The sequence below is a fragment of the Gymnoscopelus microlampas genome, assembly GCF_963454915.1.
Source record: "Gymnoscopelus microlampas genome assembly, chromosome: 7".
In the NCBI taxonomy this organism is placed as follows: domain Eukaryota; kingdom Metazoa; phylum Chordata; class Actinopteri; order Myctophiformes; family Myctophidae; genus Gymnoscopelus; species Gymnoscopelus microlampas.
Genome location: NC_139944.1, coordinates 37,161,377 through 37,185,322, shown reverse-complemented (window position 1 = coordinate 37,185,322; position 23,946 = coordinate 37,161,377). Strand labels below are relative to the sequence as shown.

Below are 23,946 nucleotides of genomic sequence, written 5' to 3'. Positions count from 1 at the left end.
TTCACTGCATTGTGTGATTTTCATTATATATTCTAGTGTGTGATCAATTGCAGTAAGTCATATTACATTATGTTGACAAATTAGTTTGACATCCCTTTCTCAAAAATACACTATTTCACGTCCTTTGGACAGTATGATGGGTTTATTATTAATAACCAGAAAGAAAGGTTATTAATACAGCATTATCATGTTAATACTACATGTGCCAACAAGAATTAAAAAACATGGTTTACTGAGCAAACATATGCCAACTAATTTTTTTTTTGTGTTTACTTTCGTTTTTTGATATTAATTAATTAATTAATTCACTTAAAAAGTGCAGTATAATGTAGCCCTTTTATGTCTTGTTTTATTATAAAATACCACTGGATTTCACAATTTCAAAATTAGTCATACATATACTGTACATATAAAATGTAATTGTACTGGTAACTGTTACAAGTTACAATAATTTCATCCACTCTTTTACACCCTGTGATCATGTGATGTGACAATACAGTTGATTCTGATTCGTTCAGTCAAATGTCACGCCTCAAACATAAAGAAATTATTATTATGATTAAGGATTAATTGTGTAATAAATGTATAACCATCACACATATTGCTCATGAAATATGTGAATAGGATATAAAATGAATAATTATAAAGTTAATGATAATACTGCACTGTCCCTTTAAATGGTTTACTGGTTGTGGTTGCTTGGTGACAGTGCTTCTTCCACTGTTTCATCAGATCAGGATCAGTGTTGCCAGATTGTGCGAGAGAAAAAATCAGCAACCAGGTCTATGAAAACAAGCGCAACAGAAGCCACATGAACTCTAACCTTACACATTAGCTATTTCTATTTGAAAACAGCCGATCTACAATCTACAATAGATCTGCTATTTTCAAAAAAATATTATTAATTTATTTTCAGAAGGTTGCACCTACAAATATATATTAATTTGGGGTCCTTGATTTAAGATGTTTAAGAACCACTGGTTAAACAGCATTATGAAGCAAGCCCAAATAAGAAACTACACTTCAGAAACAAGCCCAAAACAAGCCCAAAGTCGCTTATAATAAGCGGGCATGGCAACGCTGATTAGGATGATAACTTAACTAAGGTGCAGTGCATTGCTGGATCAGTTTCATTTCGCTGTAATTAAGGCCTCGCCTATACAAAATATAACGCTGTCGCTGACCTACCCTGCACTGTCATGGCAATAAAGTGAGGAAGTGAGGTGGGGCCGACTAAATATTTCTCGCAAAATGAAACTCAGTGGTAAAAGTGACATTTAATTAAGGTAGAATTTTGAGGTACTTTTACGTTACTGGAGTATTTCAAATGTTTTATACTTTTACTTTTACTCCACTATATCTCAGAGTCAGATATTGTAGCCTACTTTTACTCCACTACAACGATTTAAAAACTTGAGTTTACTAGTTACTTTGTAGATTTGGATTATTATTACAAAACATATACATTACCATTTCAGCCCTACTTAAACTTTGGCTATTTACAAGCTCACAATGCCGATCTACAAGCTCACAATGCCTTGCATCACAAGGCGTTCTGAGCTATTTTCAAAGCATTTTTATACATTTGGAAACTTGTGAAACGGGACATATTCTGCATAATGAGTACTTTTACATCCAGTACTTAAATATATTTTAAAGCTAATACTTTTGTACTTTTACCCGGACTTTTATTTGTAACAGAGTATTTGTGGTATTGGTACTTTTACTTAAGACAAAATGTGAGTACTCCTTCCGCCACTGTATTTCATCATCAACAACAACAACAACAACAACAACGCCACCAGCAGGCAGCACATCATCATCACTTCCTGGTCAGCTGTCTGCGACATCATCATCTGCACTTTATACTCGGACGGTCAACGCCTCCTTTTGGGGGAATTACAACTTATTTTCATGTGTTACTTTCCTTTCAGACTAAATAGAAACTCATGATGGCCAGCCTATATATAGCCAAAGCAGGTTCCATACAGTGTAGTTATCAGTGAAGCCAGGATATATGCGTGGCGCCGGTCAACATCATCTGTGTGTGTTCAGACGACTTTATACAGAAGATACAGACAATCTAATCCTCCGATAGAATAGGTAAGTGGGTTGTTATTAACGTAGGGATGAAACAACGTATAAGACTTAGCATTTATTTCTAAGATACTAAGATATGTGCTGTACCCTGTGTTGCGTATATAGTTAATTAGTTCTACTGTATGTAATCATTTGAGACAGATATGATTAGCCTACATATTCATGCCAATGGATAGTTTGGATGTTCAGCTTCATTTTAGACTTTGGGGAACAGAGGAAAAAGAAGCAACAACGGTCATCTCCAGCATCCGCATCACACAGATTGTGTGATGCGGATGCTGTAGTTTCTACAGGTCTGGGCAGTGGGCAGGGCACGGTGGCACAGTGGGCACCCAGAACCAGACCAGTTGGCTATTATTGCTTCCTCTCAAGCTGAAGTGCCCAGTTATCCGGGCAGAAACGCCCCCATCTCTCTCGAGTGCCCAGTTCTCCATGTGCCCCGCAGTTCTCCATTTCTCCGGTTAACGGTTGTAGTTTTATCAGAGAAATCATAACATTATAGCCCATTCATAAAATAAAACTTACACCAGGTCAAACAATGTAGCTACAGTGAAAACTAATGTCCGCATTGTGTTCATAAAATATAATAAAAACACAATAAAAAAATATTAAAGCAGCAAAATAACAGAAAACGCAAAAAAAAACGTTTCACACTTGACAACAACCTTCCATTCAAATGGGTACAAGTTTATTTCAGGTGCAGTCATGGTTACAGTGTTTGCGAACATCAGTAGCTTGACAGTTATAGCCTAATAAACATTATTAGGCTGTTTTAAACATAATAAACAGCCTAATAAACATTTGGTTGCCTAGCAACCAAATGCCACTGGTCTATATCAGAGAGCCATTAAAGGTAGTGCAACATATTAGAGACAACTTCTGGTGTTTACATAACATACTAGACTAGTACATATCTAGATAACAATACTAGCTGTTGTTTAAAAATAAATATATGAGAATGACTTAGATGAGACATTTTGAAAAGGTCATTGTACAGGTAGCAGAATTGAATTGCATAATCAAGATATCAAGTGGAGTTGTATTAGTAGGCTACTGCAAAGGTTCTCAACCTTCTCAGGCCGCGACCCCCCCAAAAAAATCATATTTGAACTGGGGACCCCCCACCCTGACAAGCACTTGGAATTGTAGGAGTTGAGGCATTAAATGTTGTTTGACTCGGTTCCACAGATACATATTGTGAAAAGAGGCGTTGTGAGCATGTAGATCGGTAGCCCTGAAACATGACTGTCATACCAGACGAGCGTCATGTGAACCATGGCTAGTAGATCGGCTATTTTCACAACTTTCGCCTCTTTCTTTATTTGATAATTTAGCCAATGTTTGACCATTTTTATAGTATAGTTTGTTTGTTACTTTCGACGTAGTAATGGTCTTATTATTAGTTTTTTCCCCTTCATTTTAGAGGTATTAAAAAGGTCTTAAATAGTCACTTTAGAAATGTGCAGATACCCTGTATACACTTATACTGTACGTGGGTTTGTTTACTGTTGAGTGAGAAAACACTGTTGCACACTAATCAAATCATCTGGGGACCCGCACAAATTCATTTGGGGACCCCCCTTGGGGTCTTTAACCACATTTTGAGAATCACTGGGCTACTGCATTGACTGTACTTGGTGTATATTATATACATATACATGTCTAGTATTTGCAACCATCTATACTTGCGATGCAATGGAAGCCTTTCTACTGTTAGATGTATATTGATTGTAAGTACCCTTGCATTTGTTTATAAAGAGCTTGGGAGAGATTACCAGCATGGACTTCTTCCAGTCCTGAAATCACAAGACTACCAAATTATTATAGAATTTTGGTGGAGCGGCAGATATAGCTGTTCAAACACAGATTTCCAAAATGAATATAACATATTTGTTGTTAATTACAATGCCAGATTATAACAGGCTGCTGTTTTTCACATTATTTGAATTTCTAGCATTTAAAACGATCTATTGCCCTGTCTTTCACAGCTCTGGTGACTGGCCTGTAGCCTGTGTATCTATCAAGAACTCCTTATCATAATAATTCAGATGGCAGCTGACTTGACTATAAAATACCTGATTACAAACCCCATAGCTGATTTAAGAATGTGTGCGTGCGTGCGTGCGTGCGTGTGTGTGTGTGTGTGTGTGTGTGTGTGTGTGTGTGTGTGTGTGTGTGTGTGTGTGTGTGTGTGTGTGTGTGTGTGTGTGTGTGTGTGCGTGCGTGCGTGAGTGCGTGCGTGCGTGCGTGCGTGCGTGCGTGCGTGCGTGCGTGCGTGCGTGCGTGCGTGTTTATTTTTCTTTTTTTCTCTAAATGTTAGCCTGGCTAAAAAGGGAAATAGGAAAGTAACTGGTTTGCCAAGTACATTTGCACACACCTATTATTCCTCCTCTGTATTTATCCATTCTAACTATTAGACGGAGTCGGCAACTCTATTGAACAGTGGCCAGGGAGCTGTTGGGTCAGTGTCTTACTCAAGGACACTTCGACACTAAGCCTGGAGGAGCCAGGGGTCGAACCGGGGACAGAACCGTTGAACGGCCTTCTCTACCGCATGATCTAGCACAACGCTTGATGACCAAGTGAGTGAGTCCGTTCCACCAAACCACCACAACAACCAGGCCAAGTGCAAAATTATGTTTTAAAATTGATATAATTGTATATTCCTATTCCATGAGTTCACAAGGACAGTGTTGAGCAGTAAGCTGCTAAAATAATTTGATGCCAAGGCTAATGTTTTTAGGTTGAGGGAATAGCTACAATTTATTTAGCTATGAAGTGACATTGAATAGGTCTAGGGAAGTGGTTCAAGTGTCCTTGAGTATGTTCCAGGGGGTTCCCAGTCAAAGGAGGAGTCATTTAATCTCACTATTAGCTCAATTAAATTGAAATGATTACAAAATAAAATAAAACTAGGCCTATGTAATGTACTATTTTAATATGTTTCAGCATCACCACTATGAATCTAATTATCATACATTTATGACATTTACACATTTCATGTCTGGGTCCCTAGGAAAGAATAATTTATAATGTGGGTCCATAGACTAATTATCCCATTTAGACCTGTTAAACCTATCCACAAGTTTCCTAGGCAGTAGCGGCTGGTGGTGATTTTGGATGGGGGGGCTATAAGACATCCATTATGATACCCATAGTTCACCATGCAGCAACAGCATCATATTCCAGAAAGCAAGTTACAGCAATGACACTACTGTAGGCTATCTATACTTTGTTATAGGAAATGCTCCACAACAACGCAAGTACCCACAACAAAACAGGGGTTCCACTGCTCCAGTGAACGTTGTTTGTATGTGCAGATAGCTGCTCTTATATCATGAATCATGATTATTGGTGGTGGTGGCAATACTAATAATTTGAGCCTGGAATTATCAAATCCTGTGTTGAGGGTCACACAAGAATAGCATGCACTTTATAAACAGACAATTAATTAAAATGTTAGATTATTTAAGTCTGCTTGAGGTGTAATGAGCAGCTTTAAACATAGCAGCCAGTGGTATGTATAAACTGAAACTCATCTTCTCCTACAGTAGACCTCTTCCCATGTTCCTTCTCACTGCTTCACATGTGTACACACACACACACACACACACACACACACACACACACACACACACACACACACACACACACACACACACACACACACACACACACACACACACACACACACACACACACACACACACACACACACACACACACACACATCCTCTCTCTCTCTCTCTCTCTCTCTCTCTCTCTCTCTCTCTCTCTCTCTCTCTCTCTCTCTCTCACACACACACTCCCTGTCTATCCCTCTCTCTCTCTCTCTCTCTCTCTCTCTCTCTCTCTCTCTCTCTCTCTCTCTCTCTCTCTCTCTCTCTCTCTCTCTCGCTCTCTCTCTCTCTCTCTGTCTGTCTCTCTAAGAGTTCTCAACAGGCCTGAAAATTAAGGCCCGGCCCTAACTGGGCCCTACTGGGCCGGCCCGAAAAATTACCATACTTTTAGACCTGAAAATCCCGTAAAGGTGTCGTAATGTGCTTAATGTCCTCAAAGTCACGCATCCAACAAGCTTTGAACTGAGCAGATTGGACCTTCAGTTCCAGAGATAATGGCCAAAACATCTTGAAAACGGCCACTTTTACAGATTTTTGATCGCAGATTTTCGATTGAATTTTGGCCATTGTCACTCGTTTGTCTTTAATAACACGGGCTAGGAAGGTGGGACGGCGACAAACTAGATACCTGAGTAAAGTTCACTTCGAGCTGCATCCAACACATACTGTACACTGCCATGTCCAGAAGGAAGCACGCACATCTCCAAAAAACTTTTCAGGTGCTGAACAATACATACATTAGAGAAAATGGAAGGGAAGTCCAAACACTGGTAGCTCCCAGTAGAACATTTATTAAATAGGTTTACACAACGTTTCGACCACTAAGGGTCTTCATCAGGTCCCTTAACGGAATTCCCTTCCTTTAATCTAGTAACTGTACACCCAAGGTTCTTCAAAGTTCAACATCACTTTAAATATAGCCATAAAAGCGGACGTGCTATTGACTTTTGCTGTGTCTCACCAAAATGAGTGACCTATCGAATTCTTTGACTCTTAGGTTGCATGTCTTCTCTGTTATTTGTATCTATGGCCAATGTTTATTATTTGCATGCACCAACGGATGACTCGCCCATAGAACAATAAAGGAGATGACAACGTTTCAGTCTGTGGACTTTAGAATTTGATGAGTCACCCTATATATAACTCACTTTACAGGTGCACCTAGTCAGTGATCTAGGAGGGCTTGATTGCACACACATTCGCACAAAGCCAATTGCCAGCAGATAAGGACTTGGGCCACAACTGTCAATTATTTTCTTCAAAAAAAATTGAAGTTTTATATTTGATTAGTATAATTAATTACTTAACCCCTATTTAATACTTTGAACAGTGTCACCACACAAACATTTTGAGAATCGCCGATCTACAAGCTCACAGCGACATGTTGTGAGCTTGTAGATTGGCTTCTTCTGGCATCTTCACTATTTCAAATAAAAACTTAAAGGAAATAATCTATTTGTTGGATTAACTGTTGCACCCTTAATCAGGATTTCACAAACACATCAGAATAATATAATTTTATATATATATATATATATATATATATATATATATATATATATATATATATATATTATATCATTCACATACTATTACTGATATAAGTTATATATACAGTATATACGAATGAACAACAACTTTTACACTGGAAATGGGACCCACTGGTATAGAAAGACGAGTCATAGAAAACAGGTCATATCTAATTCTTTATTTAAGCCACCAGGAGGTACTAGTGGTTTAAGGTACAGTATAAGATTCACATTGAAGTAAAATGTTTTCCACATTTCCACCATGGTTATTAGGAATCTTCATGGCAATGCCACAGAATTCTAAAACCAAAATATAATGATTGCCATTTGCAAACTGCTGGATAGAATTATGTGCACAGCTTCAAAAACTTTCTCTCAAAGGTCTTTGCAAATGCCTGATCCATGACATCTTGTGGACATCCTCTGATCCAAAATTGAAGATGTCTTGGATCAGGCATTTGCACAGCAAGAGAATGTTGACACCTTCAATAAACCAGTGTTTGTTCCATGATGATCATTTACATAGATTAGATTACTTCAGCCTCCACCCTTTCTATTTCACACTTTGCAAGTCAAATAATACATGATCTAAAATGTCTGATATTCTCTACAGTGAACAAAACCATCAGATGACATCATGGCAGCAGCGCCGCCCAGGAAATGTGATGGACACTTCAGTCAATTCCTGCAGACTTTTGATTTAAAATGTGTTTGTAAAGTTTGCAGCAAGCCAACATCAGATATCACCTACTCCCTTGTTAACCTTCAGCATGAGTGTGATTCATCGGTTCTGTTAGCCAAGAAGAAAGAAAGTCAAGTTAAATGGAGGCATATAGCTGACTTGCCAGTGTATCCAAAACCCGAGAAGTATTTTAAATGTAGATATTACACAGAGGGAAATGGATGTGCAGAACATTTAAACCGTTGCACGTATGCCCGAAGCACAGAGGAGGCAGAAGTGTGGAACTTACTGAAGCAAGGAGGGTTTACTCATGCAGAACTCATCACATGGTTAAAACAAAAACAGGGATTGCCTCCCAGACAAAGAAACAATGGGACTGACTCCACTGTGAAGGAAAAGATCCATCAGAAGTTCCCTGGCCAGTTCATGGAACTCTGTGCAGTTTGTCTCCACAGCACCCCCAAATATGTCTCCACGAAGAGCAGCACCTCATTGCACTGTTCCAACCACAAGCATGTTTGGAAAGCAGCCCTCGTTCACCGTGCTCTCAACAGGGGCAAAGTGGTGTACAATGAGATCAGGCCAAAGCCTGAAAAGCCTGTCCGTTCATGGTGTTTCTGTAACAATGTCAGAAATGGGAAGCAATGCCTGCACGGTGCTCAAGCATGTTGGTTTGTGCACAATGAGGTGGAGATGGCTGTGTGGACTGCGGAGAGCGAGAAAGATTTGAATCGCTCAGTCCTACTGACTCGCCCCCGTAAACAGCAGCCCAGTCCACCAGCCTACCCGTCTCGGACACAGCAATATGCCTGCACAGCCTGTTCACAGACATTTGACTCAAGGGGAGGCTTTATGAACCACTGCAACACATTGCAGCACAGCACCAAACTCAACGAGTCGAACAGCAAACAAGTTGAATGGAAATTTCGAGACCCGCCTCCTACAAATCAAACCTACAAATTGTGTGAAAGGTAGATTTGCTGTGTACAGATTGTGCAATGTCCATACATTTTATAATTATAGCAAATGTAATACCATACGTGTTTGTTGTAGGGCTTGTTCATGCACACTTGGTGATGCATGTGCGGATGCTCATTCAGAAGCTGAGCTGCAGGAATGGCGTAGACGAGACAAAGTGTTGCGAAAGAACATCACTGCCGCTGAAGAGCAAGGTCTACTCTCTTACCAGAGCAACCTCCTGAGGGAGTACAGAGATAGCACCAATGAAAATGTTATTGTACGAACCACCGTTTAGTTATCACACACAAACATGTAATTTGCCTTTCCTTGCACAAACTGGAACATTCTGCTGAATATATGGATTTACTCTTCTTTTTGTAATGCAGATGGCAGAGGAAGTTGCCGGTGTTACTGTGCACTGTGATAGGGAATTGATGGCCTTTGGTCAAATGGAAGATATGCCGATGAATTGGCATTTCAAAATCCAGTCAGAGGTAGGTTTTGGACGTTACAGAACGTACTACAGTGTATGTTTAGTAGTATCAATCTGTGTCAATAGTGAGAAGTGAGAATTGCATCAAGATAAAATATTTAACATTTAAAAGCATTTAAAATAAAATAATTTAACCTCAATACTGAAAGTATCAAGCTCTACAATAAGTATCCACCAGAGTAGTGTGCAAGATTGTGTCATAACAGGGGTCTGCTTATGTGTGCTTATGTCTTGTTGCAGAGACAACTTGTGGAAGTTGCTTTATTGAAACAGGAGCCAGGAGCTTCATTCTCTCTTGGAGAAATCAGTTCCATGCCCTGCACCTATGCCTCAGGTGAACAGTTCAGAAAGGCAGACATGACCTATGACATCACTGTGTCCTTTGAGGCCCTCAACCCAGGCCTGTACGAACAGTGGTTGGTGCTGGATTTTGACATGAGACCAGTGCTCCTGCAAAAGCTCAAAGTTAGGGTTGGACAGTCATCGTCAGTTGACATTGCAGAACCACCTGTGAACCGTGGTACGTCCTCTCAAAGTCTTAAACGCTGGCATCTGGGAAATCGAGTCATCATCCCATGTATAAACAGAACAGAAGATCAGGAAAAGCTGTTAAAGGAGTACAAGCCTCCTCAGATTAGTTTTCTTTACAAACCCACCAACATCAACCAAACACCTCTGAGTAACGAGAACTACAAGGAGAGAATGCACCACTTCCTGTATGATGAGGAATTGGCACAGGACCAGATTATTTCACGGTAAGTGAACAACCTAACTTTCTTTATTGTACAATATCTGTAATGTTGAACTCTACTTAAATTGTCCTCTATTTCATTTCAAAATTAGATTGAATATCCAAGGACCTGTTACCCTGTCAACTCAACTCGATGATCCTCGTTATGGAGCCAAATTTGCTCTTCCAGGGGAGATGTTCTGTGCCATTGAAGTTCCCTATTCTCTCACCCCAGACACCACTGAGGGACAGTTCTTGAAACGAGGTGTCCAGTCAGCTCTAATTGGCCCAATCTCTTCAGCTCAGAGTAGCAAGGTCTATGAAGCCATCATCCTCAGGGACACCACAAGTGAAAACAAAATGCACTTAAAGTTGCCTGGAGCGTGCTGTTCAGAGCTCAAATTGCAGCCTGGCAAAACATGCAATGTAGAGATTCAGTTCCAATTGGATCGTCTCAGGTTCTGTGAGATGCATAAGGCTGTAGACCGACTCCCAGACACATACCAAGTTTTGCCCAATCTCAAGCACTTCCATTCATTTGTGAGTAAAAAGCAGTGTCCCCCCAGTCTCAATTCTAAACAGCAAGCAGCAATGGCTATCATTGCTGCAAATGAGGGAACCCAGAACAATGCCCCCTTCCTCATATACGGACCATTTGGAACTGGAAAGACCTTCATGCTTGCAACAGCAGCCAAAGAACTGTCTCTACAGCCACAAAATAAAGTGCTGATCTGCACGCACACAAACAGGTAATTCAGAATGGTGTGACTGTTGTGATTAAAGGTTTTTGTCATATCTTGCAAACTTGTCAACGAAGCAGTTGTTACAACTGTACAAGTTACATGGTACAATATGCTTTTACCATAGAGAAGGGATATTTACTGTATATGATTCACTTTAGTTATCCAAGGTTTCGGTAAATGAATAAGTTTTATTAAGAGTGGTTAGCACTGTCGCCTCATAGTAAGAAGATCCTGGCTATCTAAAATTATTAGTAATTAAACTCAAAGAGCAAAGAACATTAATTGACTTAAAAGGAGCGCTTGGGTGACGAAGCTGTGAAGTGCCTGCCCGCCATCACAGAGTCTAGGCCCGGCTTTGAATCTACCATAGAATACACACAAATGGCCTATGTGCGTGGGAGGAAATCCGGGTGGGGAGGGTGATATTTGTCGCTGCGCGTACTCCTATGGGCTGGGGCGGCACCTGTCAGTGGGGAGTGTTGAGGGGGAGGAATAGGAAAAGGTTATATGGCCTCCCGGTGGGGCCTCTTCACTGGCAGGTGAGCCAGTAGAGTACAACAGCAGTGCCAAGAAGTGGTAGGAATTAATTGGAATAATGACTAAATTGGGGTAAAGAATAATGAACTCCTCAAACAAAATTAAGGAAAACTGACTTAGGTAAATATGTAGGAGAGGAAACCTTGAAAAGATTATGTTAAAGAATGAGAATTAGTTAATTATTGTGTATTAAGGTATCTCATGTCACAGCTTACTGTGTGTAGCTGTGAAATAATGACAAAATATCATGGCCTGTCATGTGTTATTGCTTTAACGGTATACTGTTGTGAGATTAGTTGTAATGACACAGTTTTATGCTGCCAACATTCTGCATTACAAAAACTGTTTATTTGCTTATTTACTTACATTAAGTCCTACACATTAATAAGCCATTTAGTATTTGAATTATCAGTAAATATATGATAATTTTTCACTGAATTCATGAAATGATGTCCATCTGTGTTCCATAATCCAATGATTAAAACGTGTCCATTGTCTTCTTCTTTTTTTCTTAGCTCTGCTGACTTGTATGTGTCAAGGCATTTCCATGACTATGTCCAGTCTGGTCATCTTGAAGCCAAACCTCTTCGAATAAAGGCAGAGGAAGCAAAGTACAGCACAACTGATCCAATCACTTTGCAGTACTGTCATTTGTCAAAAGACTGTATATTCTCTTTACCAGATAAAGGCACAATAGATCGCCACAGAATTGTGGTAACAACTACTTCAATGGCACAACACTTTCATGACCTAAAGCTGCCTAGTGGCTACTTCACCCACATTCTAATTGATGAGGCCTCCCAGATGCTGGAATGTGAAGCCCTGATGCCTCTTGGTCTGGCTGGGCCAAACACCAGAGTTGTTCTAGCTGGAGATCACATGCAGATGGGACCCAAGCTCTTCTCAGTGGAGGACGACCAGCGTTCCAATCACACACTTCTGAATCGACTGTTTCACTTCTATCAAAGCCAAACAAGTGATGCCGCTCTGAAACACAGAATCATTTTCAATGAGAACTACCGTTCAACAAAAGAAATAGTGGATTTTGTTGCCACACATTTCTATGTTGGTAAAATTGATGTCATTAAGGCTGTAGGAAATGTTCCAGCGCATCCAAACAGTCATGTCCTCGAGTTCCACCATGTTCGAGGAGAATGTCACTTAGATACCGCTTCTATGTCATGGTGTAATGGAGAGGAAATCACAAAGGTTGCTGAAATCATACAGAATGTTCTCAGCACCTGGCCATGCACATGGGGCGAGCAAGACCAAAGTTCAATATGTGTTCTGTCTGATGGATGCCAGGTAATATATATTCTGTCATTTGCATTAATACACAATGTAATAGCCATTGTAGTGGAAAAAGAACATAATAAACTATGGTCTAAAAGTTGATACCATATTCTTTTACCTTTATGTACAGGTTTCACTAATAAGACAAGAGCTTCGCAAGAAAAACCTCCGGGGTGTGACAGTTGAAAATATTGCAAATGTACAAGGTATTTGGAGAGAAAGCTATAAAGGGCATTTTGAATAAGATTATGCTTTGAGATTGTTGTCATTGATGCTTTTATTTTGATTTCTCAACAGGCAAACAGTTCAGAATAATTGTTATGACAGCTGTTCAGACCCGTGACAGACTTCTACTATCTGACTCACATTATCTGGAATTCTTCAATGATCCATGTGTGCTGAACACAGCCATGACCAGGGCTCAGTCCAAAGTGGTTGTAGTTGGAGATGCTGCTGCTCTCTGCAACTTTGGAAAGTGCTCCAGAATCTGGAAGGACTACATAGAGCACTGCATCAGCAAACAAAGTGTACATCCAGCAACCCTTACTGAAGATGTTTTGGCACAAGAGGCAATAGAGATTTCTAAATTCCTTAAAGATTCCAGAGATGACATCAGTGACAGTGAATCATCAACATCTGAGCTACCTGATATTGATGACCCCATATTGAGGGAGCTTCTTGACGAGGATAAAGATGTGTGTGTAGATGTAACATCAGAGGGTCTACTGGATATTATCCAAGATAAACAACGAGTCCATGACCTAGGCCAACGCGAAGACCTTCGATTAAACCAGCATAACTCCAGACAGCACCATTTGAGTAATTACAAACGCTGCACCTTGTTCATGGACAGGTTTGATTCAGGCTATGCCATACCCATCGATGATACCTCCCTCCGCATTGATATAAAGGGGAGAGAAAACATTGGTCATTCATTCCCTGGAGATCAGGTGGATGTGGAGATAACGGATGCCGACTCTTGTCCTCATACTGGGAAAGTTGCAAGAGTGATCCATTCAGATTTAGCTTCCAAGCAGTTTGTGTGCACTGTTGAGAGTTTTGATTTCCAAGTAATGACCCCAATCAACAAGTGCATAACAAAGATTTACACACCATGTTGGAAGGACAAACCAAACCACATTGCTGTGCGAAGTCTTACAGACTATAAGCCTAAGAAATTTGTGAAAATAAATGAAGAATCAAAGAGAAACAGTCTCTTCGTTGTTCAAGTATTGAAGTGGCGGGAGAGATTTCGATATCCCTTGGGAATCGTTGTACAAGTCCTCCCTAAAGTCACATCCTTAGATGCTGGTCTTGAAGTGTTGGATATTGAGTATCAACTCCATAGTGTTCCCCCTCCTGAGTTCCTTGAAAGTGATATGCGTGCAGACTTGAAAAACCGGAAAGACTATCGAGAAATCACAACCTTCACAATTGACCCCGCACATTCTAACGATCTCGATGATGCAATTAGTGTGAGAGACTTGGGTAGTGAATATGAGATAGGAGTTCATATTGCTGATGTTGCAAGCCTTGTACCCAAGGATAGCCAAATAGACAAATATGCACAGCAGAATGGAGTCACATTTTATCCCCCTGGGCCTGTCAGGGAGCCTACATACATGTTTCCGGATAGTCTGACCTCCAATTTTTTCAGTCTGTTACCCAAGGCTGAGCGAAATGCCATATCACTGATGGTGAAGATTGATAAAGAAACCAACTGCATCAAGGAAAGGGAGTTTACTCTCTCTGTGATTCGCTCAGATAGAAAGCTGTCATATGATGAAGCTGAAAACATTCTCCACATTTCCAACACAGACAACCAAAGATTTGATACCTTGGAGGACTGTGTTGCCATTGCTTGTCACTTCTCAGAGATTCACAGGAAAGCCAGGAAACAAGATGACTGGTGCTATAAGATGGCCAGTGAGGATGACATTATTGGCAGACGACGGGCACACATGATGGTGGAAGACCTGATGATCATGTATAATAATGCTGTCGCTGATTGGCTTTTGAACATTGACAACATGGGGAGCTGTACCCCTCTTAGATGTCAAGACAAGCCAAGTGCAAAAAGGCTTTGCAGACTTAAGGAAAGATTCAGTGCTTTTATTCCCTTGTCAATTCATTTCACTTGCTTGACTGAGCATATTGACAGTGCTGCAGCAATGCAAGAAAAAGATGTTGAAGACTCCCAGCATCATCAGGGGTCTTCTCACCAGATGACATCGGCTGAGAGAGACATGGCTCATCATGATGAACAGGTGATGTCTCCAGCATCATTTTCTGTTTTAACCTCTGTCATGAGATGTCTTGAGTCAGCTGTTACAAGCCAGGACATTCCCAGGATTCTGGATCTAGTGACAACATCTGATATTTACCCTCAACTACAGCCTTTGTTGATTGAGCTGAGAAGGTCCTCCCATAGAGCCTGTAATCTACGCTCCAACTCAACTCAGCTATCCAGAGTTGGTCACTATGATCTTCAGCTTGACTGCTACACCTGGGCCTCCTCGCCCATCCGGCGGTATATCGATGTTATTGTGCAGAGAGTTATCCACTCTGCACTTGAAAACACAGCAGTGGAGTACAGCGGACATGACATTAGCCAAGGCTGTTTGAGTTTTTCACAAAAATCTGATCAACAGTCAAAGTACGAGAAGACGGCTCAAAGTCTGAAACTGGCTGCCAAGCTTAATGATCAAAGTGCAAGAAAGGTGGCTTTTGTTATTGATGCCTCCCCAGGTGGCAAGAACTTACGTGTGTCTCTTCCATTGAACCGAAAATCCATTCAAGATTCCATCCAAATAAACTACAGGGATATGCAGTTAGCTGACCAACCGCAGCACGAGGAACACAGCAATTCAGTGGTTTTGGAATGGTTGAGAAGAGTTTACTCCTTCACTAATGAACACATCCACCGTGATCTGCAGCAAGAGGGGCCCAATCCACTTGTTACAACAGTCCCGGTGGACATGTGGCAGGACATGCTGTCATCAGTCAAACAAGGAAACCACACAAGCATGTGCCAGACTCTCTTGGACAGTTTCCATGTTAAACAGCCGGGTTCAAATCGATGTCAGTTTAAAGAGCCATTTAAGACCAATCCAAATGATCCTGACCACTATTTTGGATTGTCCCTGACTGTAAAACCAGGCGACACACTACAGGTGCAGCTTGGCACAGACACTGTGAGGGGAATGTTAGTGCCTGTGATCCAGATGCTTATTGTACATGACAGGTTTGAGATTTGCCTAGAGCACTCAAAGAACCCGACTGTCTGTTTCTCAAAATATGCACTCCATTCTTCAAGGCCAACATACCCCACATACATGGAGTATCAGAAAATATGGAAACCATTGTGTGAGATGGAGGCCGCCTCCAGTGCTGTTGCAGAAAATGACAGCATTGTCATTGAAGATGTCCAGCTGACATGGCAAAACAAGGTCAATCTCATGGGCTCCTTCCAGTTACCACTTGAGAAGAAAAGAGAATGGGCCATAAATTGTGACCTCAGACATGTCTTCCTGTGCATCCGCCTGAGGAATCTAGACTATAGTGTCCATCGGGATTATTCATCAGCCCAGAAAGAAGCAGAGAACACTGACCTCATGGAGGTCCCATCTCTCACCTGGGTTGCTCATGGTATTACCACCAAGAAAACGGGTGAAGAAGAGGAGGGAAAAGACTATGTTGAGATTCACTTCCGGATAAATCATATGTCCATGGCTTTTCCTAATGGAAAAATATCAAGGAGTTCAAAATTCACTGTGGAATTGATCCCCAAAATGTTACCTGATACGTAAGTGCTTAATTCATTTTGAAACAATAGTTTGGCATTTATTAAGTGGTAGTAAAAAATATGAAGCCACCTGGCCCACTGTGTTTTATGCCATTGGTGGTTAGGGGAAATCACATGGATATAACTGGTTCAAGTTAGCTATGGTTGTTACAGTTTAACTTTAACTTTTTTAAACAAAAGAAAGTGTGTTTTTTATAAACAATATAAGCATTTTCTTCGTTGCTTTATAGACGCAAAGAAAATGCCATTGTAAACCTCAGTAAAGCAAACGAACTGGTAAAGAACATTGCTCTGGGCAAGAGAATCCTCTCAGGTAGGTTTGTTGTTGTTGTTGTTGTTTTTTGAAATAATATTACATTTTAATATTAATATTAAAATATATTAGAATAAGTAATACTTCAGGTTTAGTAATATTGAATTTAATTCATTAACATTATTTGTATTATACTTTTGAAGGACATAAGGCCAAGATGGATAAGGATAAGATGCCAACCAGATTTGAGATAAAAGATCATCCATCAGTCAGTTTCCCAATGCTGAATAACAGCCAGACCAAAGCCATACGAGAAGCGCTCACAAACCCCTTCACTGTAATTCAGGGACCTCCAGGTAAACCTAATGTCATTTGATGTTGTTTGGTTTTGTTAGCCTTTTTGGTTACTCCAGTCCACTCATCCTTATTTAATTAATATTCCTTCTATCTATTTTTTTTTTAAATATGCTATGAAAGTGTGAGGGTTAACGTGTAAAATGTAGATTTTTGTTTTTCAGGGACAGGAAAAACAGTCGTTGGAGTCCACTTGGTTTATTGGTTCTTCCAGCAAAATCAATCCATCCCCAGGCTGTGTATTCACAACGATCCTTCAAAGAGGATGTGCATTCTGTACTGTGGGCCATCAAATAAATCTGTGGATGTTGTTGCTGGTAAGCGTGACGTTAAGTTACATTATTTCATTAGTTTTCCAATTCCCAGATGAGTTTTCGTTTTCAACATCTATCAGTGTGGCTTAAGTCTTCTCTAACTCATGTCCATGCATTTATTAAAGCTCAACTTCTGAAACTGAAGGAGGTGCTGAGACCACTTCGTGTTTATGGCGACCAGATGGAGATGCTGGAGTTTCCCTATCCAGGAAGCAACCTGAGGCTGTCCCGCCATTATGTCAGGGAGGAGAAACCAAACGCTGACCTTAGGTAGCATTCAGCTTTCACAACAGACCGCCAGATTATTTTATTTGTAAGATAGGATATTTGCACAGTGTTGATTGTGCGGAGGCTGCTTAACTGATGAGCAGTGTTTTTTTCACATTTGTAAGGTAATCAAATGTCTAATCTAATGCAGCCTGCCCGGCAGTCTTTGCTGAGTGTCACTCCCTGTCTCTCTCTCCCTGTTTCCTGTCACTCTCCACTGTACTATCCAAAAAAAGAAAAAAAGGCCTCTGACAGTAAAAAAAAAAACTAAGTTGAATATCAATCATGTCTATTATGAAAGTATAACATTTCTTCTCAGGTCCATCACATTACATCATCTCATTCGAGAGCCCGAGAATCCGTCTTCCTCTGAAATACGTTCCTTTGATGCAAGAATTAAAAGGCAGGAGGACCTCTCTGATGAAGAGATAGCGAGGTATCTTTAGATGGCCATGGAGTCACATTTCTTTGACCTGCACTCTGTCATACTGATGGTGCTTTTAATAAGACATTCATATAATTCCTGCCATTAACAGATATCTTTTTTCTTTTTCTTTTCTTTTTTGTAGGTACAAGAAACTCCTATATGAAGCTAAGAAAGATGAGTTGCAAAGGCATGACATTGTCCTCTGCACTTGCACTTCTGCATCCAATCCACTCATTTCAACACTACACTTCCAGCAGATCATCATTGATGAGTGTGCCATGGCAACAGAGCCTGAAGCCTTCATCCCTCTTGTCGCCCATAAACCTGAACAGGTAAGTCATTTAACACCTGTCCCTATGCAAGGGATAATTGACAAAATAAACCCTGACAGGATCCCGTCGGGGTATATTTCTCAACAATGACCGCCTCGCCGTCAATTATCCCACTTATTACACGGCTACTTAATAAATAGATTAATACATTGACCCAAAAGTAACAACAAAACGAGGTATTTCCTTGCTTACAGTAATGAAAGTATTTCATTAATTTATACCAGGTGCCTCGGAAAACAACAGGAAGTGTTGATCACATAGAATACATTTTTGGTTACTGCATTGTCTATTTCTCGCTTCAAATGTTTTCAAAAACATTCTTGAGAGTGATGTTTAGCTGTAAATTACATTGTGTGTTTGTTTACATGGCTGTCATGTTGGATACGGCACAAAATCAAGCAGCGCAGCCAGGTGCTCTGAAGTTCATCGGTCATTATCCAGGAATAACACGCCGCAGAATTCAGTGATTGACCAATCAGAATCAAGCATTCAACCAAGCCGTGTAATAAATAAATGTATTGTATACATCTTTATACAAACATTTAGATGGAAAATAATGGTATTGAATGCACCATACAATTCAATCCAATTCAAAGGGCTTTATTGGCATGAGAAAACATACATTTACATTGCCAAAGCAAAAGTCGAACAATACAATCAAAACAAAATAAAGGGAATAGAAATGATGTTTACACAGAGCTGTTACATTGCAACTGAGGGAAATGTAACTTACAAAACCATAAGAATTGTGCATTTGCAGTCAGAAATAGTTAGCTTATCTATATATCCACATAGGAAAGGTTAGCTTAGGTTTTGCAAGGTTGTGCACAAATAGCAGCTGTTTTTTTAAAACTGTTTAAAGGTAATTGCTGTACGGTGTTTCTACAATTTACAATTAACATGCGTAATGGTATATGGAAACAATGTCAATAGTTTTCTTATGCTTTGTACGGAATCTTGGTTGTTTAGATATGATATTGTAGGGTAACACTACTCAATTCATAACTGCCCCACATACCTTAGTGGGGGAACATAGAACCCGGGGAACATAGGGATGACCCCGGATTTTTGCATCAAAATATAATACACTGCAAAAACAATATTGAGAAATGTAATAGTGGACAGACCAGTGGATGGTAAACTGCTCACGTTAAAATGGTGGCATTATGAGTAATGTACATTATTGCACCAATCAATGTTGCAAAACAAGCCTTGGTGAGACCATGATGATAACCCTGTCTTCCAGATCGTTTTACTGGGTGATCACAAGCAGCTGCAGCCCATTGTCAACTGTGATCTTGTATCAAGACTCGGGATGAACACATCTCTGTTTGAGCGATACATGGAAAAGGCCTTGATGCTTGACACCCAGTACAGAATGGTGAGTTGGTGTGTATGCAATGTGAGTCATGACACTCATTCTGACTCCCTTATTCAACTTTAACCCATTCAATCCGGGAACGCATCTGTGTCATTTTAGATTTCTTTGGCTACTCAAAAATAGCAGATATACAAGCTCATCGCACGGCACAGAGTGCCACACTATGAGCTTGTAGAGCTGATATTCTTGAAAAATTGGGAAAATGTGTGCAAATATATATATTTTTAAAGCGAACATTTGTAACTCTCAAATGTCTCAATTTTTCCTAAAAAACTATTGTTGCTATATCAATGATGCTCAAACTTTTTCTTGTCAAAATTATGTTTTTGGCCGCCGATCCCCATCACAATATGTTGTTCCAGGGACCCCCCCCCCCCCCCAGAAGCAAAGATTTGAGTTAAAAATGTTTCCAAAAAAAATATGTATTCAAAGATTTGTAAAAAAATATATGATATATGTATTTAAGCTTGTAGCGCGGCACTTGGTGCCGTGCTACGAGCTTCTAGATCTGCTATTTTTGAATAGCCAAAGTATAAAAATAATGGTTTTAGCTAAAATAAAAAATGACACAGATGCGTTCCCGGATTGAATGGGTTATACACCTGTTATTTAAGCAATTATGTGCTCAAGGCACAACGTTGAATGTTGAATGTTTTTCTTTTGTGGTCTAATTTGTTGCTGGTGTGTTGTTTAAGCATGAGAGTATATGCGAGTTCCCGTCCATGGAGTTCTACAATGGCCAACTTAAGACTGCCCCAACTGTGCAAAGCACCAGCGTGCTTCTGAATCAGTCTTCATATCGCACACCTATCATCTTTGGGCATGTGAATGGACAGGAGATCGGCCTGGTGGTCTCCACACAACACGGCAATGAGAACTCCAAGGCCAACGTAAAGGAAGCAGAACAAACGGTGGGCTTAAGGGAAATCTTTAATGTCTGTCATAATCATTTTAATAATATTATTATTATTAATAATAATAATAATAATAATAATACACTTTATTTGCATAACATTCAAATAAAATATAATAAAAACTGCCAAGAGAAGGGATGAATGTAAGACAAAGTTAAAAAAGACAATTAAGTTGAAGACAATCAGAAACAAAAATAAAAGATCAAATAAATAACAGGTGAGGGTAAAAGCGATAAATGCATCATAAAAAGGCTTTCTCTATCGTTTTGTCTATTTACTGCCTAAAGTGCTGTTTAAGTTCATTTTGAAATACAACCTTTTAGGTGCATGTTGCTTCACTACTGATCAAAAAAGGAGGAGTGAAAGCAGAAGACATTGCCATCCTAACGCCTTACAACGCCCAGGTGGCCAAGATCAATGAAATCATGACCAGGGAGGGTGTCCGAGGTGTCACTGTTGTCACTATTGCAAAAAGTCAGGGTAAGGTTGTTAACTTCTTATACTAAAAACATTCATTGTGATTCTTTCCCATTTGATTTTTGAGGTCATGAATAACATGTAACAACTTAACCACCTAAACACTGTATATGTACTTTGTTGACTAGAGTCCACCAGGTGTCTATACTACCCCCTCCCCTCCCCCCTCCCCCTAGTTGTGAGCCAGGCTCAGGTAGCAATACATTGTGATGCATTATGAGCCGAATATTTGGCCCAGAATAGGGACGCTAGCATTCAAGTGGTTAAAAGTATTGCTAAATTTGGGCTACCAACAGTACAATGAATAGACAATAAGAATGTATTTCCCTGTGACTAAAGGCAGGCTACACTAAACTAATGTCTCATTTATACTCTGTCATATGACAGGGTCACATGCCAGAAATAGCAGATCTACAAGCTCACCACGCGTCAGCGCAGGACTCCATCATATGACTATAATACACTGTCAATCAGGCTTAAGCATATTACCATTCTTCTTTTACAACAGGAAGTGAATGGCGTTATGTGATCATATCCACTGTGCGCTCGTGCCCTAAAGATGACATTGATCCGTATCCTCCCAAGGCATGGCTCATCAAGAAGCTTGGCTTTGTCATGGATCCTAACCAAATGAATGTGGGCATCACTCGAGCACAGCACGGGCTCTGTATCATCGGTAAGAAGAGTAGGACAATGCGTTACTTGTCACCAGACACGTCGCTAGGTCTCTACTAGGTCGGGGGCTTAGCCCCGCAGGCAACGGCGCGCGATTTTTTTCGCGGATTTCGCGGATTAGGGTGCTTTTTTCCCCGTTTTTTGTTACTTTATTTCGGTTTTAGGGTTAGGGGTAGGGTTAGGTTAGGGTGATAGATATATAATTTTAAAAAAAAACGTTTAATTTTTTTATTTTTTTTATTTTTTTATTGGTGGCTTTGGACAAAACATTGGTGGCTATAGCCACCGAAGCCCACCCCTAACGACGCCACTGCTTGTCACAAGTTATCACTTTTGTCATTGGACAAGGTGTCAGAGAGTATATTGGCATTTCCTCTCTCTCATTGTCTGGTGGGTGATGTCAAAATAGCAGTTTGAGCACATTGTTTATGTGCTCAAACTGTTAAAAGAAAAGTTACACCTAAGAAATTCCCCTCCCGTGCCCATTTATTGGGTCATTACAACTTGATTCAATTGATTTTGTCATATGTCTGTGTTACACAGCAAGTGATAATTTGTGTGTTGTGAGTGTGAAATGAACACTAAGGATTTTTTTCTGTTTTGACGGGTCTTTTCCAGGTAACAGAGAGTTGTTGCAGTGCAGTTCACTGTGGAAGAGGTTGCTGAGGCATTACAGGGAACACAACTGTGTGCTGGATTCTGCTATGGACATTCAGGTTAGGGCGACTAACATCCGACTAAAAGCCAGTAAGCCAAGGAAACTTCGGTGTTAAACACTGGAAATGAAACCCTGATGGTAGGGTTTGTTTCACCTATATTCATACTGCTAGGACATACCACAAGGAGAAAGAAAAATAACATCTTCATGTCAAGATAACTCAGTACACAAGAAAGCAATACCTATTCCACACAAAAGCTAAGCTATTTAAATTGTTACACACAATTTGTGTCCAATTGTATTTTATCCTAACATGCTGCATTTTCCGAATCTACCCTATCTGCACCATTCCAGTAAAGTCTTATTCACACGCATGCCATTAAAAAATGTTATGATATGGTATGGAGAGATATTTCAATAAACAGTGATAGGTTTTATGCGTATTAACAAGAATACAGATTCCACTGAATTAAACATTTGAGGTATAAATTATAACACTCCATGGTCGTGTCTGAGACACCAATACAAATGCAGTTCTGATGATGTACACAAGAGGGCATATAGCACCCGTAAATGAAGGAGCAGTTGAATTAATGAAAAACAAAGGGTTTTTTTATTCAACGAAAAGTTTATAAAATAAATATAGACTATAGTTTTTGAAAGACGTGTACATTTTGCAAAATTTATATTTGCACAAGACTGCCCACCACTGTTCTCTTATTAAAATATCCATACATTTTCACCTTTAGTTCACACTGCTTTCACGTGCTGTATATTTGATAATAAGCACAATAGACTGGAGGAAAACTAGACTGGAGAGAACTGTATATTTGCACCTATTTGCGCATGCTGTATATTTGACTACAGACTACAGTAATACCTCAGCTCCATTCTTGTGTCTGTATACCTTCATACCTTTTATGCAAATTTCCCTTTAAACTCCTTTATTTTTTATTCTTTATTTAACAATGTACTACAGTGTTGGAGGCTTGCAAAAAAAGTTTTTCTTACTATTTCATGTTTTTATGTAATCAAATCACTCTTATTTTTCTTACTACCTGTATGCAAAGTTGAGTTGGCCCTGAGACCAAGAATTTCATTACTGGTAAGGATGTAGAGAACTACATTGTAATCTAGTATATGACAATAAAACTTGAACTTGTTTAATTCTCTTTGAAAAGTGCATCTGTTTATGGAGTTTTATTTTTTATTTTTGTACATCACAAAGAATGAATACTTGTCTGTAATGAATTACATCACCATTTTTGCAGGATTTTTGATGATTATGTATGTTGGTTCAATCAGCTTTAAATTGCCTGAAACGTCCTCCTAACAGGTTTTTGGGGGAACATTTTTTTTTCTGTTTTTGTCACTCGTCACTTTTCTTCACTACCGAAACGGG

General features: G+C 39.8%; 1 protein-coding gene across 2 annotated transcripts; it reads left to right on the top strand.

Moving 5' to 3' along the window:
- The first annotated feature begins 1,905 nt into the window (after positions 1 to 1,905).
- Positions 1,906 to 23,644, top strand: helz2a (helicase with zinc finger 2a). Of its 2 annotated transcripts, none has more exons than XM_084062769.1 (21): positions 1,906 to 2,103; positions 4,518 to 4,682; positions 7,863 to 8,902; positions 8,985 to 9,168; positions 9,278 to 9,385; positions 9,625 to 10,139; positions 10,228 to 10,863; positions 11,910 to 12,699; positions 12,818 to 12,893; positions 12,985 to 16,492; positions 16,723 to 16,805; positions 16,949 to 17,101; positions 17,264 to 17,416; positions 17,539 to 17,683; positions 18,000 to 18,116; positions 18,250 to 18,439; positions 19,686 to 19,820; positions 20,516 to 20,731; positions 21,058 to 21,214; positions 21,720 to 21,887; positions 22,505 to 23,644. In XM_084062769.1, the coding sequence occupies exons 3-21, from the start codon at positions 7,887 to 7,889 to the stop codon at positions 22,657 to 22,659; spliced, it is 8,505 nt and encodes a 2,834-aa protein (XP_083918895.1). In that variant the 5' UTR covers positions 1,906 to 2,103; positions 4,518 to 4,682; positions 7,863 to 7,886; the 3' UTR covers positions 22,660 to 23,644. The 2 variants fall into 2 exon arrangements, with proteins under 2 accessions (XP_083918895.1, XP_083918896.1); XM_084062770.1 differs by having other exon boundaries at positions 16,723 to 16,819; positions 16,972 to 17,101.
- The last annotated feature ends 302 nt before the right edge of the window (positions 23,645 to 23,946 follow it).